Source organism: Ailuropoda melanoleuca, chromosome 7 (assembly GCF_002007445.2).
Source record: "Ailuropoda melanoleuca isolate Jingjing chromosome 7, ASM200744v2, whole genome shotgun sequence".
In the NCBI taxonomy this organism is placed as follows: Eukaryota; Metazoa; Chordata; class Mammalia; order Carnivora; family Ursidae; genus Ailuropoda; species Ailuropoda melanoleuca.
The window spans coordinates 59,429,525-59,447,883 of record NC_048224.1 but is presented as its reverse complement, the minus strand read 5'-3'; the positions used below and the strand labels follow the sequence as shown (position 1 = coordinate 59,447,883).

Sequence of the window (18,359 nt, the reverse complement as noted above, 5' to 3'; positions counted from 1 at the left end):
AGCCTGCTTCTTCCTCTCCCACTCCCCCTGCTTGTGTTCCCTCTCTCGCTGGCTGTCCCTATCTCTGTCACATAAATAAATAAAATCTTTTTAAAAAAATAAAATAAAAACATAGGGCATACAGTTATAAAGGCTTTTAAAGTTCTTCTCTGGCTCATCCTACTCTCTGGGGTTGGTTTCAGCTGACTGATTACACTTGGTATAGGTCATGCTTTCTTGCTTCTTCACATGCCTGCTGGACACTTAGAATTTTACCTTGTTGGGTGCTATATGTGTGCTCCCACACACAGTTGTGAGCTTTGTTCTGGAACACAGTTACTTGGACTCAGGATCCTTCCAGGTGTTGCTTTGATAACTGTGAGGTGGCTATGAAGGAGGGCTCAGTATGGGACCAAGGCAGGACCTTCTGTGGCCTCTACCCTAAGCCCCGTGGCTCATGAGGTTTTTCAGCCTGGCTAGCGCAGACAGGGGCAGCTCCGGGCCTTCTGCCTCTTCCCGGCGCTTCTCTCCCCAACACGGGTAGCTTCCTCGTATGGCTTCCACCGAAGGCTCATGGGGGACACTCCAAATCTCCAGGTTCTCCCTGTGTGGCTCTCTCCTCTCTGGTCCTTCTTCCATGAGTTTTAGCTGCCTGGGTCTCTCCAGACTCCCAGCTCCATCTCCTCTCCCCAAGGGGTCTGCAAGGCTCTGCCTCAGTTTCCCTTCTTTGCACTGTAGCCTAGAAACACTCTCAAGGTGGTACGCTGTGACAATCAGGGCTCTCACCTCTTTTCTGTCTCTCAGGGGCCACTGTGCTATGTTGCCTGATGTCCAGTGTCTGGAAAATTGCTCTTTCGTATACGTGTGTGTGCGCATTTATGTATGTGAGCGTGCTTATACATATGTCATTGTTTCATTTTGTCGCTTTTTAAAGTTATTTAGTGGGACAGTAAATTCACAGTCCAATCCCTTTTACTCTCTTGGTGGGAAGCACAAGTCCTCAAATGAGCTTTTTGAAACTATAGAGTCCTTTGTCCGTCCCACCTGCACTCAAGGACAGCTAGTGGTGATCACTGGCAAGAGAGCTGCTCATGTCCAGAATCTGGGCTCTGCCACCACCCCACCTGCTTGGTGCTGGACCTCAAACGGGTCACTCTCTGTCTCCGGGCCTCAGTCTCTCCTTCTGTGGACGTGAAGCAGGACTGAGTCACCCCGAGGCCCCTATACCTTGGGTCTGGTCCTTTGTATGATCAGTGGGCTCACACAGAGCCTCACATCAGGACAAAGGAGATGGTTAAATTCTCCTGGTGCGGCCTTGTGAAGATCTGGTGCAAAGCTGTGTATGTGGGGGGTATTAAACTACCCCAGACAGCCTACCTTTGAGAGGCCCTCCTGTATAAAAGGCCCCTGGATCCCCTACAGAACCCAACCACCGACTGCTTTCTGTCCCCAGAGCCCGGGCAGGAAGTGAGACCAGACCAAGCTCCCTCCCAGCTGCCCCTGGCCAGGCTCTACCCTCGGGTCAACCCCACCCACCAGGTATAGGAAGAGGTACCATGGGAAGGGGGGTTGGGCAGGCACTGGCAGCAGCTTTTATTTATTTATTTTTAATTTTGTGTACTTATTTGAAAGAGAAAGAGGGACAGGGCATGCATGACTGGGGAAGGAGCAGAGGGAGAGGGAGAAGCAGACTCCCCACTGAGCAGGGAGCCCAGTGCGGGCTCGATCCCAGGACCCCGGGATCATGACCCCAGCCGGAGGCAGACACCTCACTGACTGAACCACCCAGGCGCCCTGACGGCAGCTTTTAGACCCAAATCCTCCACCTGACTGCCATCAGGTGCTGAGCCCACCTCTCCTAGGGCCTGCACCCAGGGTGTGCCTGCTGCAAATTCTGGGCTGGGGGAGGCACTCCCTGCCACAGGCATCACCCACCCTTCCCACGGACATCTGCCCAAGCCCCTTCCTCATGCCTGGGGCAGTAGGTGAGAGCAGGCATTTCAGCAAAGTTCTTCAAGCAGGGCTGGCCCCCACCTTTCAGGCTGCACATTTCAGGGCAGGTGGCCTGGTCTTTCCCCAACCTTCTTGGGCACAAACAGCCTGGATCAGGGCTGGGCACGAGACTAAGATGATGAGGACCCCACCCTGCGCTTGGGAGCTCACAGTCGGGAGGGGGGTACTCCGCCTCAGGAAAGGAGACACGACAGGAGGGGATGAGCGAGGCGGGCAGTCTGGGAGGGCTTCTTGGAGGCGGCGGCCTCCCCTGGGCTGGCCAACGCTCCCACCCAGGGAGGCTGGTCCCAGAGCAGCCTGCTCAATCTGCCCCGCCCCAGGTGAGCGCCAACGCCGGAGCCCCGGGCCACTTCACGCTCCAGATGCTCGAGCTGAGCCTGCGGGAGGAAGAGCTGCGCGCGCAGCACCAGACGGCGCTACTGCGCCTGCGCGAGAAAGCGCTGGAAGAGAAGATGCGCGCCGAGCTGGCCTGGTTGGAGCAGCAGCGAGGGTGAGCGCACGCGCGGTGCCGCCCCCATTCTGGCCCCGCCCCCGAGTCCCGGGCAGCGTGGCGTGGCGGCAAACTGACGGTTCGGGTCCCAGTGGTGATGGATATTTGCGGAAAGCTAGCTGAGGCAGTGAAGCCCCGGGAGCAAGTCCATAAACACCGACCCCCGCAGTGCCGCCTCTCCCGGGGAGCCTGCCTGTTTCGCAGTCTTGTTGCGGGAGACACGCGGCTGTTGAGCAGCGTTCGAAACGCACCGAAGTGCTGTTCTGCAGCCCGAGTTTCACTTCCACCGCGAAACCTTCCCGAGCCCCTGCCTAGCGCCACGACTCGCAGGGGTGCCCGCTGAGCGCACGCGCCTGTCGCCGGCTCCAGGCTGGGCCTCGCGGCTGTTTCCGGCTCCGCGTGCTCGGGAGTGAACAGGCGGCGAGGCCTCCTGTAGTCAATGCGTGCGAGGGGGCTGCCGAGTCAGTGACTGTGCACTCTGATGCATCGGTAGCTTCTTGACGTTCCCTCACTGGCTTCCAAAAAGTGTATCCCAGTGAAGGTCCTCCCCGGCTCCAGGCTGTGCGTGTGCGGGTCCACGAAAGCCCCCCCCAAAGGACCCTCTGGGTGGGCTGGGGCTCCAGGGTGCAAGGCACTGCCCTCCCTTCATCCGTCAGGCCCGAAAGTGGTCATGCAGAGGAGGTGGGCAGAGTGGCAGCCTGGGCTGGGCCCCCAGGCCCCCCCCCGGGGTTCCCCTCGCCTGTCCAAGCTGAGGGCGGGGACCATCCCAGGTCCACCTGGCTGGCTGCGTCTGCAGTTTTCCACACCCACTTACTGGATGCGAGGTGAGTGGTGGGTCCTCCTCCCGCAGGTGCCTGGGCAGCAAGGGGAACGCTGCGTTGCTGGAGGCCCTGGCAGAGAGACAGCGGCAGGCCCTCAGCAGCCTTGAGCATGAGCAGGTAAGGGTCCGCTCAACCCCGAGGGGGCGGCAGGCAACCGGCACCCAGTTGGTCCGGCTACCCTCCTGGCTGGGAACGTGAGTGTTCTGCACCACACCGTGATAATTCCCCAGCCATCACCACCCTCCCCGGGGGCTCAGGACCCTGTGGTGCAAGGGGAGCGCCCAGTGGCCAGAGGGGGCAGTGTGGCCTGGATGCCCTATGGCCCTGCCGTCCTGCCACCTGTGGTTTCCTGGAGCCTCGAGAACAGGAGGATGACAGCAGCGTCTGTGGCGGGGGCTGCAGGGGCATTAGTGTGGCCAGCACTGGCCGGGGGAGTGTGCTCGACCACAGAGGGTCTCACTAGCTGCTCTGAGCCCAGTGTCCAGGGGCCACTGTGTGGTGGGACCAGTGTTAGCTCCATTTATGCAGATGAAGAAACTGAGGCTCAGTGTAAGGGGCTGGCCCTGCTCAGGGACCCTCAGAGGGGCAATGAGAGGTGGTGCTGTGTTGACAGAAACCCTCCTCCCCTGACGGCCTGTCTGGGCCGAGGAGGTGGGGTGGCAGATGTGAGGATTCCAGGCAGAGGGGGCAAAGGAAGAGACTCGGACAGAAAAATGCAGGTGACAACATGACCGTGAGCTGTGAAGGGGCCTTGGAAGGGGCTCCAGTTATCACATGGCAAGAGATGCTGAGCAGCGGTCTGAGCCCCTGACTACTGGGGCTTGAGCCAGGGACCCAGCTCTGCCCAGCCTTAGTTTCCTCCTCTGACCTATAAAGGCTGCCATCTCCCAGGGTAGGTGTGCAAAGACCCGGGCATGTGCTCCTGGCAAGGTGGCTCTGCCGAGGGGTCTGCCATCAGAGACAAAGCAGGGACCAGAGGACAGACGCGGACAGTTTAATGAAGGGACCAGTCCAGGGGGTGGGGGCAGTGCCCAGAGCCTGGAGAGAGGGAGGGCTGCGTGGGGGAGGCCAGAGGTGCAGCCGACCTGTCCCGACCCGGGTTGGGGGGCCCAGGGAACAACACCCTACCTTCCCTCCCACCTCCCGCTAAGCCTCCTGTTGGGCAAACCCACGGGGGGCCAACATGCTGAGCAGGCTGAGAAGAGCGCCTGGAGGGGCTCAGGGAAGGCCCCGCTGGAGCGGGCTGCCCCCCCCAGACACCCCTTTCCCCGCTCATCACGTGGGTCTCTCTTCCACGTGTGCCTTTGTGCTGGGTCGGGGGCTTTGCTGACGGCTCCTCTGGCTGGTTCAGAGAGAACTGCGATGCCTGCGGAACACCCAGCTGTCCTCACACAAGGAGAGGACGCTGCTCCTGCAGCATCAGAGGGACATCCTTTCCCTGCGGGCAGCCGTGGCACGTCTGCAGCAGGAGTTCGAGGCCCGGACCAGGCTGCCTCAGGTGGGTGTGCTCCCTGGGCTGGAGGCTCATCACCTGCCACCGGGCTGCTCCGTGGGACGGTGCAGGCTCCCCATCAATGTGCCTGAGACCCAGAGTGGGGAGGGCCCGGGCAGAGGGTGCGGCTAGAGGGCAGGAGGGGCCAAGGAGCTTTCCTGGATAGCGTGGCCCTCGTCAGGCTCTGGAGGGGTAGCCAGCCCCCTCCACGGTAGGGGAAGGTGCTCCAGGCCCATGGGTGGAGGTGAGCAGCCCAGTGGGGAGGGGGGGGATTAGGCTAGAGCTGGGGCCGGGGCCGGGGCCGGTGGCAGCTGAGGCAAGAAGGAAGGGTAGCCTGGGCTCCTGGGGGGACAGCCCCTTGGGGAGCCCCGAGCAGCAAGGGTGTCCTTGCTCCAACTCCCCATCCCACCAGCTGTCACATGGAGGGGGCTGTGTGGACACGGAGCGGGGCTGCCGTCCCCAGCCTGAACGTCCCCTCTGTCGAGATGGGGAGGCTGATGGCCTCACCTGGCTGGGTGAGCCTGGAATGAACTGGGTTCTACGGGTTAGCGGTCACACTGCGGGATGAGCAGCCAGTGGTGTGCACCCTGCCCCAGGCCCACCTGCAGGACAGGTGACCGGGGCTGCCTATTTCCAGAGCGTGGCTTTGGGTTTGAGCGCAGTGACCCGGGGCAGCCTCGGGCAAGGACTCCCCAGCCCTGGGCCCAATGTCTGCACCTGTCTGGGGGCTATTAGCACAGATGCAGGGCTTCTGGGAGGTTAGAACCGCCTGTTGCAGCTGGCAGGGGCACCTGTTTCAGCACCCCACACCGGGCGACCGGTGGCCTCACCACGTGAAGCCCGCTCCCTGCTTCTCCTAAGAGCAGGTGAGACCGATGTGTTTCACACAGCTCCCCTGTGCTGTCTCTCGTAGACCTCTGGCCCTGAAGTCAAGCCCGCTCAGACGGAGGGGCCAGCGCAGGGCTCATCGTGCCCCTCGACACCACGTGGGCCTGGCAGCTCCACCGGCCACAGCCCCTGGAGAAACCCCGAGAGCCTACGAGCCCAACAGTGAGTCGTCACCGGCAGTCCTGGCCCCGTGCTCACCATTAAAAGCCTTTCCTGTGCTGAATGGCCCCGGTGCTCGTGGCTGCTGGGCCCTGCACCTCTCTGCCCTGCTGAGGGGAGGGCGGCATTGGGGACCCCGAGGAGGCCCTGCTCCAGCTGGCTGGCCCATGGGAATGTGGGCAGAGGCCAGAGCGGCCCTGGTGACACAGCAGGCGCTGGCTCATTCCTAGCTGGGCTGCTGGCTTGGGCGTAGCCTTGGGTTGTCCTCCCTTCTCTGAGCCTGGTTCCTCATCTGTGAAATGGGGACAGGAGTGCCACCATCCCCGGGTGGGGTGCAGTGAGACAAAGCAAGTAGACGGGCCTTGCTCAGGGGCAATGTGGCCCCCCCAGCTGCCAGGAGCCCCGTCCGAGGCTGGTGTGGGGCTGTCCTACCAGCTGTGGCGGCTGGGCCTTCTCTTACAGGCCTGGCCACGTGGCCGCTGGCCTCGTTTTGCAGCAAAAGGGCCTCTCATGGCCGACGAGAGGGCCCTGCCCAGGCTGAGTCACCATGAGGGTGGACGGGGAGTCCGATGACCGGTGCCACCTGACCCAGAGCCCTGCTGTGGGAGAGAGCGAGCTGCTTTTCCCATCAAGAGTGTCCTACATCCCTATGCTCAGAACGCCTCCTTCCCTCTGTCTTAATAAAATGGCCCCAGGGCTGTCTGCCCACCAGCCAGACTCTAATCACAGCAAGCCAGGGGTGAGGACGCAGGAGGCAGCCCCTCCCCCCGGGAAGGGCTCACGGCCCCCCGCCAGGAGCAGCCTTCACAGGGGCCCCTGCCTGCCTGTAGGAGCACCGGCGCCTCCAGCGGCCCTCTTCCCACGTGGGGGACCCTTTGCAAGCCTCCTCTGTGCAAGGGGGTCATCGCCCATCTGCTGCCTGGCCATGAGCCCCACTTGGCTTCCCTGTGAGAGCGCTTCTCAAATAAATCTCAGCATGGACTGATCTACCCTTCACGTTGCTATCGATTGCCAGGCCCGGGATCTCTGAAGAGGCTTCCAGGCCGACTGTACCCTCTGGGTACCCGGGAGCTCGCTGGGAAGGCTGTGTGGGCAGGCCTGAGCCCCGTGGGAGCCGCCGTGCTCCTAGTGGCCAGGCCTCGTTTGCTTGTCTCATCACAGAGGCAGGAGCCACTGCTGGACAGCTAGGGAACAGAGAGCCTGCGTACATATGAGGAAGAGTTTCGGGTTTCTTATTAGCACCCCCTCCCTCACTGAGAGAACATCTGACTTTGCTGGAGGTCACGCCACACCGGGAACAGACGCGCTCTGATGAGGAGCTCAGGAGAGCTCACAGCGGATCAGGGCCCAGGAGCAGCCTAGAGCTAGTGCCCGTGGGCCACTGCCTGCTCTCAGCACCCCCAGCGTTCCTGGCCTGAGCCCCTGGGTGTGCGGAGGGGGTGGGCAGGGCAATAACCCTTTCAAAGGGCAAGAGGGGGCTCCCATTCCAGGTTATTTAGCCTGTCCTGCTCCCGAGGCCGCGCTGAGGGTGGGCGATGGCCTCAGGCACAGCCCCCTGCGCTGTCCTCCGCGTCCCTGCTCCTGGGGCCAGGCAGGGGCCTGCATCTGGGACACTGAAGACAGCTGCCCCCCAGGCCTTGCCCCAGAGAAGTCAGAGCTGCAGACCCTGAGCTGTCTCCTCCTTCAAAGGCCCAAGACTACAGGCACTAAGGATGGCCCTGTGACCCCACTCGGGAGATGCTCAGGGCCACCCTGGGGGTGGGCAGCCGGCTGTGCCCAGTTGTAGTGAGTGCCTTGGGGGAGAGGGAACAGAAACAAAGCAAGCCGAGTGAGAGAGAGTCTCGGTGGTGTCCCAGCAGGCCTCCCCGCCAGCACTGACCTTTGGTCCAGGGGTCAGGAGACCTGGCAGCCTTGACCCCCAGATGCCTCCTTGAGGCTGTGATGACGGGGGCAGGGGGGTTCCTGATGCTCGTCCGTGTGCCCGGAGCATGGCAGCGGGTCTGGGCGTGTGGTGTCCAGGCCTTCAAACTGCCTGGCCTCCCAGAGCTCAGGTGGGCCCAGTGGCAGGTCTCTGTGCAGCAATCTTGACAGAGCACCCTGTGCTGGGGGACACCTCCCTCCCAGCATGCCCCAGCACTGTACCTGTGCTCCGTCAGCCGCCAGTAATGGCCCCATCTGGGGGCAATGGCCCCCACTTGGGAAGCTGCCTGGTGGGCAGGGCCCAGGCCCTGTTTTACCTTACCCATGTGCTGACCACTCGGCCACCATCCACAGCTGTGCCCCGTATGCATGCTGTCCCACTCGTGGAGTGTCCTGGTCAGGGCTCATCATCTGGAGAGGGCACAGCCCAGACGGGCCGTCGCAGCCCCTCTGCACTCTGCCTTGCAGCCCCCCCACCGGGCAGGAGGATGGGACACCCCCCCAGGCCACTTCAGCTGCCGACAGTCACCAGCCGCCTGCAAGGCCTGTGTGGGGAGAGGACACGCCTGTGCTCCGCGGCTGGCCTCATGCTGGGGGCCGGCTGGTGGAGAGCCAGAGCCCCGTGGACCAAGGTAACTAGGCAAGGCAGCGGCAGCCGAGGACCGACGGTCACCGTCAGTGGGCCCTGGCCACTTGGGGCAGCACTGGGTTGAGTTCAGGCAGACCTGCGTCCTGGGGAGCCTCGCCAGTGCTGTGCGACAGGGCCATCCCCACCTCTCCGTCTGTGAGAGCCGTGCCGGCAGGAGGGCCCCCTGCACACGCCCCCACCACCATTCCCGGGCAGCGTGGGTGGGCTGGTGAGGGGTGCTCCTCCCTGCCCTCGGTCTCCCCCTCTGTATGACGAGGGGGCGAGTTCAGGTGGTGTGCCCGTTTCCCGAGGCTGATTGTTTCACGTGGCTTCAGGATTCCTGGACACCGTGCCATCCACATCCTGCATTCCGTTCTGTGCCTGTCGATGCTTACGGTCCCTTTGCCTCACAGGAGAGCCCCAGCCCAACCCCGGCCCCTCGTCGGAGGAGAAGACCTGGCCTCTGACAGAAAGCCGTGCGCAGAAACTCGAGGACCAGCACTCCCCGGGCGAAGGGGGTCCCTGCGGCCCCCCGGAAGCCAGCGTGAGTCGAGGCTTGGCCCTGCACCCTCTGCGGGCAGAGTGGGGGCCTGGCCTGGCTTTGTCGGGTCCTACCATGTGACTTTGGCTGGGCGGGTCACCCTGTCCACCCATGGAGGGTGTGGAGGGGATGGAGCCTGTTTGGCCCTTCCCAGGTGGATTCATCTGTTGAGGGGTCCTTGGAGCCCGTGGGTGGTGGGGGGAGGGTATCTGGTAAGTGGGGGTCTCCAGGGCCATCTTTAAGAGGATCTCTTTGTTCCTGACCATAGTCATGGGAGCACAGGGGCTTTACCCACAGCCAAGGGCCACAGACCGATGCCACACCCCGGCTGCAGTCTTTCTCCAACATGTTTCCAGCAGGCGGCTGAAGGCAGCCTAAGCCCAGCAGGGTCGGAATTGGAGCTGGATTTTGCCAGCCGCCCCAGGGAGCAGCGCCCCCAGATGGAAAGCTGGTCATCAGGGGAACAGAGGTGTGAGGTTTGGAGGGCTGCCTAGGCTGGCCGGACCCTCAGGCAGGGGTCAGGGCCCTGGGGCATGGAGATGCCTGTCCTCTCCTTGAGAGACCCTGACTCCCTCCTGGAGCCCCTCATCCTGTCCTGGGCCCCCAGTGCACCCCCAGCCCTCCCCATGCCCTCCTGAGTTTGACCCCCTCTGGAAACAAAGATGTCACCTGGTGAATCGGCCCAAGATCCAGTGGTGGGGGCAGTAGGAGGGGCCCCTCCAGGGAATATGTGCCTCTGAGCCTCTTAGATGGTAACACCCCCAGAGACCTGATCCAGCAGGGACTGAGGCCAGGACCCCTAAACACAGGGCCCCTGGCCCCCACCTGGGGAGTCCTGTGCTTTGACGGCCCCTCCCTATGGGAGCAGATGCCTGGCAGAGGGCTGTCAAGCTTATGGGGTAGTTGAAGGCCCTTGCAGAGGCCCTGAGCTGTGAGGAGGAAGCTGGGGGGATGGGGCCTTCTCCGGGGAGCCCCCGGGACATCCCCACAAATGTGCCTGCAGGACAGAGACCTGTTGGCAGGAGGCCCCCTGTGACCCCTTCTCTCGGCCGGAAGCCGCCCGGCTGACTGCTACTCCAGGTGATGCCCCAGAAGGCCCCGCCTTGCCCAAGAACGAATCCCCACTCAGGGTCAGCCAACACCAGCTCCTCAGTCAGAGTCAGCCTTCTCCCAAAGCCCCACAGGGGAGCCCTGCCCACTCCCCACCCTCCCGTCATGGCCCCGCGTGGCAGGTGAGTGACCGCAGGGAGAGGCCCTGTCCGGAGCCACCTGTGCCTCGGGGAAACAGAACAGGGCAAAGCCAGCCTCGGTCCTGCCCACGGCAGCCGCTGGACGGGCCCAGACGCGATTCCCGTACCTGTGGTGCTGGGCGCGGAGTCGGGGGCTCAGCCACGCTGACGCTGTGGGCTTTTCTTCTGCCCGTCTGGGCTTTTCTGGTTTGGGCCCCTGGCTTAGGGGCCGTGGGGTGTGGGCTGCCGGTTGTCCCTGTGCTGCGGGGGTGACAGAGTGTGAGGACTGTGGGCCTCACCCCTACACTCCGCTCTCTGCAGCTCCCGCACCACCCAGGCGGCGTGCCGGCAGCCCCCTGGAGCTGGGTCCCGAGTCCGAGTGTGAGTCCACCCCCCAGAGCCGCTCGGGGTCCCGTGCCGCGTCCTCTGCGAGCGGGCTGTCCTGCGGCTCTCTCCAGGACTTTCAGAAAGCGTCCGCCACTCTGGTGCGGCTTTCTGGGAGCTCCACCCCCCTGTCAGGGTGGGAAGCGGGGGAGGCCCCCAACACAGACACCGGCTGGTCCGGGGAGCTCTCTCCTCAAGACTCCAGGGGCCTCCACCGGGCCGAGGGGCGGGTGGCCTGGGAGAGGCTGGAGGGCAGCGGGGCCGGTCCCCGGCTCGGCTCCTCGGCGGAGGCAGGAGGCATGGAGCCGGGTGGAGGCCTCCTGCAGGCGGGCTGGCTGCTTCCTGTCCTGACAGCCCCCTCTTCGAGGTGGGGGTCAGAGCTGTCAGAGGCATCCAGCGAGGTCTGGGACGAGGAGAACCTGCTGGAGCCAGGCCCTGGTGCCGAGCCGGCCTCGGGGCGCTCCTCACCTGCGGGAGGCTCCTCCCTCCTGGAAAGTGGCCGGGAGCCCTGCTCTGCACCCCCTTCTGCAAGGAGGGAGGAAGCTTCTGCAACCAGTGGGAGCCTGGTCAGTGGATTAAATACAGAAAGAGCCAAACAGGTGTCGCAGGGGGCTACCTCCGCGCCACCCCCACCCAAAGCCTCTTCTTCCAGTGACTTAGACCCGCCCCTTTCCTCTCCCTCGGGGTCCTCGGCGTCCGAAGCGGTGGACTTTGGCAGAGGAGGACACACTGGGCCTCTGCCGGCCTCAGCTGGCTGCCCAGAGGGGCCTGGGAATGCTGACCTGAGTCTGTCCGATGACAGGAAACCCCAACACACCTGGTCTGAGCCTGAGCTCCCCGTGACCCTGCGGGCTCCTCCTGAGGACCCTGGAGGTCTGGTGGCCCGGACCCCCGAGGGCTGGGCGCCTGGGTGTAGGGGGAGGGGAGACTCCCCTGCCCCAGAGGAAGCCTGCCCCACCCTGGCCAGCGGGGTCTTGCCTGAGATCCTGTCCCCCGTGGATGACGTGCTGTCCTACAGCAGTGCCGACCTTCCGTCCTCCACCCATAGGGATGTCAGCCTCCCTCTTCTGCCTTCCCCCTTCCCAGCAGAGAGCGAGGCCAACGCCAGCAGCCTCCGCTCAGAAGACTTCCCTCCCCCACCTGAAGATGCCACGTCTCCTGGGGGCTCGCTGGGCCCCCCAGGGGAGGATGCCTCCGTCAAAACTGGGGAGTTGCCCTCCTTGTCTGGGGAGGGCCTGCCTGAGGCACTGTCCCCGGGGCCCCAGGAGTCAGGGCTCTGCCTGGGAGCAGGTGGGCGGGGTGGAAGCCTTGGGGACAAATTGGGTGACTTGTGTTCTGATGGGGGAGCCCAGGCTGTGGGCAGCCAGTGTGTGGGGGCAGGTGGTGCCACAGGAGGGCTCCCACGGCTGCCAGTGCAGCCCCCAGCCCCATCCAGAGTGGCCTACGTGGCCAGGGAGGGTCTGCCAATGTTGTTGGCGGCTGGAAGGACAGAGCTGTCTGGCACCGGGCAGGGCGACCCGGCTCCTGCTTCGGGCACGGGCCCCTGCGCAGACGTACCCGGCGTGGAGAGAGCCGAGGTGGTGGATTTGATCTCCAGCCAGCTCACCAGAAGGATCCTGTGTGACTCGCTGGCTGTGCTCTCAGAGCTGGCCCAGCCAGCGGCCCGCTGACGGCGAAGCTGGCGTGTCCCCGAGGCTGACCCGGTGTGTCCCCCAGACTGACAAGACTCCTGAGGGGACAGTGCAGGGCCCGTGGTGACACACAGACACCCGTGACTTTGCGGAGTTATTGTGCCTGTGTGTGCCCGCATGTGCGGGAGGCTCCGGAGGCCTGGACGCCTGAGGGCAGAGCGGCCACTCACCATAGCCACCCGCCGCTGGCCGTGCGGCTGGTCCTCTGATGCTAAGCCAAGGACCAGACGCTGGCGTGACGTCAAGCGCGGTGGGCTCTGCGTTCTTCCAGGCATTGGGTCTGCTGCTTCCATCAGGCGCCTGAAAGGGTCCCTGCTCCCCAGAGCCTAAGAGGCAGGAAGGTGAAAGGTGGTTGGGGGGAAGCCTGGGGTGGAGGTGGCCGGGGGCAGGTCTGCACCTGCTTACGCCCCCGGCACTGCTGGCTTCTGAGGCCCTGCCTGCGGGCCCGCCCAGCCGTGCCGGTGAGAGGAGCTGCCAGCTCAAGGGCCAAAGCCCACCAGCCAAGTCTCAGCCTGTCCTCCGGCGGTAGGCAGGCCGAGGCCTCCCTGAATGCTCAGGACTCCTTCTGGAAGACACCAGAACCCTGCCCTGGTGGCCGTCCGTTGTATGAGCGCTCGGGGACACAGGCTGTCTTCAGGGGTGTGGGTGGGGTCCTGACCCCTCAGGACTGGGTTCCTCCTGTCCAGGGCCTCGGGCTTCCGCAGCCTTAAGATAGGAGCTCATCCCCTTGGCTGCACTTATGGACCTCTGGGAAGACCCAGACTTTTGTGGCTTGCAGTTTCGATGGGAGACGTCTCCAAACCTGGCCTGGCAGAGCCCCGAGGTCAGCCTGCGTCCTCCACTTTCTAGCTCTGGAGAGGGGCCTCCTCCAGGCAGTCCTCCACCAGGCCCCCTGCTCTGGGGCAGCCGTGTGTCCGGGCCAGCCGCTGGCCAGACCCACCTTTGTCACATGCTGGCTGGTCCTGGTTCAGGGCTTTGGGAGGCACAGCGAAGACCCTTGGTGCTGCCTTCGCCCAGCAGAGGCTTGGATGGGGGTGGGGGGAGGTGTACACGCTCTGTAGACACAATTTCCAAACAGGTTCTGAGCTACAGCTTTCTTATTGATTTCCTTCTAGTTTTCTGAACAAATTAGTCTGTAATTTTTTATTTTTCTCTATTTATTGCTGACCCTTTTGGATTTACGAGACCATGTGAGAGGAATTATGTATTTTACACACACGTGTTTGGCATGGTAATAAATCTCCCCTCAAAACCCTGCAGATTTGCCTCAAACTCGATCGCCCCCTTTCTGGTCGCCATGGGGTGGCTGTGCTCCCAGCTGGACCCTCCAGAATGACCTTCCCTGGGGGCCAGCAGGAGACACACTTGCGCCGGCGGCCCCGCGCCCACGACAGCGGGGTCCCAGGGAAGCCGCGCTCTACAATAACTGATTGCTCAGGTCAGCTCCGTGGAAGGCGTCTGACGCCCCTGGTCTCAGCCGGGGAGTGAGAACGTGGCTCTGGCCTTGGGGTCTGTTGAGCTGACAAGAATTCCACACCGAGACACCGGCTGCCAGGGCCTCGCGCACCTTGGCTCCAGTCCCTACTAACCTCTTGGGCCGATAAATCTTGATATCAGCCTCCAGAGAAATCATTATCTTTCATAGAAAATGATTATTTCTCAGTTAAAGCCCACATGTAATTTTCCAGTGATCTGTCTCTTTCAGCTGCCCTGCTTAACCGCAACTCCTGCAGAGAATGCCCCCAGTGAGCCTTCAGTGCTTCAGATCCCAAGCACCAGACCAGCTTTACGGGGCCTTTTTGACCCCTTACCCTGAGTGGCCGTAACGGCCGCTCCTATAAAACACAACTGAGGGCCAGGAGGGCAGGTGTGGAGCAGGGACAGCCGCGTGTACTCCGGGGGGCACACACGGTGCCCATCTGGATGGTGCCTTCCTGTGCCCGGGGCACCTGGCCCCCGGGGGTGGGAGGTGCGTGAGCGGCTGGGTCCGTGGGGCCGGGTTCTCCGGCTGAGCACCCAAGCAAACGCAGTTGAGGAGGTCAGACCTGTCCGGGCCGACTCCCCAGGCAGCATCCGGGCCCCAGAAGAAGGTCTACAAGTCCCACATTGCCCACCCTCCACCAGGCATCAAACGCCAAGCTGCCCCTCTCCGTTTGTTCCCCCAGTAGTGCACCTTTGCCCCCAGCAAAGGCCCTCCCCCATCCCCATGAGCACAGCTAGGACCAGCAGTAGTGTTTGCAAAATGTGACTGCCGGTTTGAGGAGCAAGGACAGGATCGTGGGCACACACATCCCCCCCCCCCGCACTCCTGGCCCTCCCAGGGCTCCTGCGACCGCTCCCCTGCAGGGGCTTCCTCCCTCCCGTGGCTGCGTCCACCCAGCCTGTAACGTGACCCAGCAGGGCCTCTGTGATGCTCAGAGCCCGTCCCAAATCCTGCTCTCCACCTCTTCCTGGGGGCGTGGCAGGGACCCTGTCCCCCTGCCTCCACGTCCACCGTCCCTGACCTCCTCAAGGTGTCATCGTGAGGACACACAGGATCGTCCCCACCAGGCTCTGTCCCTGGAACGTGGCAGTGCTCTGGAATAATGCTCCTTCCAGAAGTTTTCTGGAGAATTGGGGGTGGTCCTGAGCAGCCCCGCCTGGACACCAAATGCCAGCTGGAGGGCAGGGCCCACTCCAGAGTCTGGGCTGCAGCTGGCCCCCTCTCTCTGCCCCATGCAGAGCCCACCCTGTCTGTGGGGCATAGAAAAGTCTCAGGGGCTCTGCATCCCGGGGCTCGCGCCATCCAGCCACACAAGCTGGTGTGGCCACGGCCCTGGGAGTAGGGAAGGACCTGCGCCTTTGCCCGGCCCCTCCTGAGCGTCAGGGGCACCCAAGTTGGAGACCCCTGCTGTCTAATTTGTGCCATGTGCCCTTAACCACAGTACTTGACCCCCCGAGCCTCAGTTTCCCCCTCTGTAAAACAGGAACACCAATCCCTCACTCGGAGATGCAGACCTCCCCACCGTCGAATGCCTGTGAAATCAGAGCCATCTGTCTCCTGGAGGCATCTGACAATTCCCCTTGGCTGCATGTGTCTCATCCCTAGCGGCATAGTCGCCAGGGCTGCGCGCCCGCGGAGTGCAGGTGACTCTTGCAGACCGGGGGCCGGGGCCGGGGTGCCAGGCTGGGGTCGTGGGGCTTGGAGCAGGGCCTGGAAAGTCAACAGAAACTGCGATGCTGCCCCATTTCTCAGATTCTAAGATATGATTCCGCCCACACCTTGTTTCAATGTTTCTGAATTTGGCTGCATTTTACAATCAACCCTGCATTTCAGGGCTCGGCCTCTCCGTGCTGGGCTAAGCCAGGTGCCACAGTGGCTCCACGTCACCGAGCAGGTTTGGGGTGAAGTATTACCCGGCCATGCTGACTGGCCACAGTGGGGCTCACAGTGTCAGCGGCACCAGGCTGCCTTGCCCCCGTGGGGTGGGGCTGGTCCCAGGGAGGGACACCCTGCTGCCACCTGCCTGATGAGCTCCCCCCACGGCAGGAAGGGGGGTTTGGCCAGCACTCCCTGGGACTGTGGCTAGCAGAGCAGGTAACTGGCCTCCTGCTGGCCAAGGAGGGAACAGGAGAACCCCAAAGGCAGTTCAGTGGGGCCAGCACGCACCCCCACTGGCTGCCCCCCAGAGAGCCCCCCTCTGGCTCCCTCAGCACCTGGATGGGGACACGCAAGCCCTGGGGGAGAGTTGTGATGGTGGGACTTACACCCCGGGGAGGGGAGCGGCACAGTCACTCCAGGTGGCTTTGGGTGTTTGCTGCAGACTGAACTGTGTCTCCCCAGAATTCCTACGTTGAAGTCTTAACTCCCAATGTGCTGGTGCTGGGAGGTAGCTTCGGGAGGTGGTCAGGGTTTGATGGAGTCATGCGGGTGGGGCCCCACCCTGGCATTAGTGCCCTCGTGAGAAGAGGCCCCAGAGAGCTTGCTCTCCCTCTGTCCACGAGTGCACACAGAGGAGAGGCCACGGGAGGACATGGCGGGAAGGTGGCCAGCTGTGCGCAAACCAGGGAGTGGGTCTCGCTGGAAGCCGAGCCTGTGGACACTGCTCTGGAACGTCCAGCCTCCTGAACTGGGATGAGCGAATGTCCGACATTCAGGAAATGCCGGTCTGTGGGGTTGTGTTAGGAAGCCTGAGTGGGCTGAGACCGCATTAGGGTCAAACCCCTCCTGGGAGGGGCCTGCATGGCAGCCTGCAGGAGCTCGGCCCGCCCGTCTTTGCCAGCTGTGTGATCAGACTGCTGGTCCATTTGCTCAACCGTTGTCTCCTGACTTTGTGGCCACGCCCCCCAGGCAGAGGCCTACCTGATCAAAGGTGGAGGGGGCGGAGGCAGGGGCGCGGGAGGCCCAGAGGAGGCTGGACTCCACCCCGGGCGCAGCAGGGGCTCCCACGGGCCCCAGCAGAGTAGGAGGGACCCCTGGAAGCACAAGCGGCAGGTCCCACACAAGCTCAGGTTTCCACTCTCACCCCAACGCTGCCCTCCCTCGCTCCTCCCCAGTCTGCAGCTCGGTTAAGAGCAACATCCTTCTACCAGCTCCTCTGGCCAAAACCCTGCAGGAAGACGCAACCCTTCTGTCTACACTCGGGATTTGATCCACCATGTGTTCTACCTTCAAAACGCTCCCAAAGTCTGACCCTGTCACTGGCACTGCCATGCACCCCTCACCTGAGTCCTGCCATCTCTTGGGGGGCTGTGATGGCCCGCCACTGGTCTCCTGCTTCCCACCTCCCCCACTCCTACATGGCAGCCAGAAGAGCAGAACCACATCCCTCCTCAAAATCCTCTGGTGGCCACATGGCTTTCAGAGCCAGGGCCCTAGAGGGCAGCCTGGCTACGGAGGCCCCCCCTCCAGACCTCCTCTCTGCTGGTTCTCTGGTTCCCTCTTCCCTGGCTCACTCTGCTCCAGCTGTTCTTCCAACGTGCTTGCCCCGTCTACCTCAGGGCCTTTGCACATGCCCTGCCTCTGCCTGGGCTGCAGAAGAGCCAAGAGGCCTGAAACATAAGAATTTGACCAGGCCAGTGACTGTTGCTGACTCATGTCTGCTCTGTGACCCACTTCCTTTCTTGTTTGGTTACACAGTTCCAAGAAAATGTTGATATGCGTTAACAATTACGAATAGCAATTAAAAACCAGGTCTGTTGAACTAAGCAAATAGTCAGTGACAGGAGCTGAGGAATCAATAGGTGATGGGGGAGCAGGGCACGAGCAAGGCTGTATCCACAAGCATCGGCGGGTCAGGCTGTACGTGCTGAAAACCCGGCAAGCACCCACTGAGCACAGACTCCGCCAAGGGGCCTAAAAAGGCACAGAACGTTGGACATAGAGTGTGTGCGGCTAAACCATGGCTCGGATCACGGGAAGCTAGGACAGAGCGCCCTGCCCACCGGGTCCTGGGCGCCGCGGCCTTATATAGAAAAGTCCCTAAACCGACCAGTGCGAAAACGGTCAGCAGGGAACCCCTGCCCAGAGAAGACTCCTAAAGCCCCCAGGCCAGGCACCGCGGGGCTGCGCTGCCCCCGGCCCTCCCGCGCGGGAGTCCTCCTTTCTGCCCAGGAAGGCTGCCGCCGTGCGTGGGGCTGGGCTTCCCCCAGCGCGCTCCGACGCGGATCCGGGGGACGCCGGGCGCCGGACAACAGGAAGCTGCCTTTCCCAGGCTTGCAGAGAAATCAGCTGTGCTCGACTGGAAAGCCCCAAACTTGGGCACCACAGCACATCCGAATCTGTGGGGCGTCAGGCTACGTGTCCAAGGGTTAAGCCCTCCTATGAAAAAGCCAAGGTCAGGGTAGCAGACACTGGGGCTTCCGGAGAAGGCACAGCGGCCCCCGTTAAAAGGGAGTTTCCAATCAGCAGCAATCCTTTGTAAGTCTAACGGTGTCCCGTTAAACTTGCATTTCGGGCGCGGGACCTTTTCGGTTGCCAAATCTGGCGACCCTGGGAAGGGGCGGGGCCTGGCGGGCGCTCGGGGGCGGGGCGGGGCGCGCGCGGCGCACGTGACGCCGGTTGCCAGGGTGAAAGGTCAGGCGCGCCGCGGCACTCCCAACATGGCGGCGGCGGGCGGAGGTGGCGGCGGCGGCAGCGGCTGTG

The 18,359-nt window shown here is 63.0% G+C and overlaps 1 protein-coding gene across 1 annotated transcript in view; it reads left to right on the top strand.

Annotated features, from left to right (window-relative positions):
- CCDC187 (coiled-coil domain containing 187) overlaps positions 1 to 13,486 on the top strand; it is a 33,028-nt gene extending 19,542 nt beyond the window's left edge. The window contains exons 10-18 of the mRNA XM_034663757.1: positions 2,138 to 2,482; positions 3,333 to 3,420; positions 4,655 to 4,801; positions 5,709 to 5,845; positions 8,231 to 8,394; positions 8,804 to 8,934; positions 9,288 to 9,400; positions 9,935 to 10,011; positions 10,482 to 13,486. Of these exons, the coding sequence (XP_034519648.1) occupies positions 2,138 to 2,482; positions 3,333 to 3,420; positions 4,655 to 4,801; positions 5,709 to 5,845; positions 8,231 to 8,394; positions 8,804 to 8,934; positions 9,288 to 9,400; positions 9,935 to 10,011; positions 10,482 to 12,214 (2,935 nt within the window). The 3' untranslated portion in view covers positions 12,215 to 13,486. The remainder of the gene's footprint in view (positions 1 to 2,137; positions 2,483 to 3,332; positions 3,421 to 4,654; positions 4,802 to 5,708; positions 5,846 to 8,230; positions 8,395 to 8,803; positions 8,935 to 9,287; positions 9,401 to 9,934; positions 10,012 to 10,481) is intronic.
- The last annotated feature ends 4,873 nt before the right edge of the window (positions 13,487 to 18,359 follow it).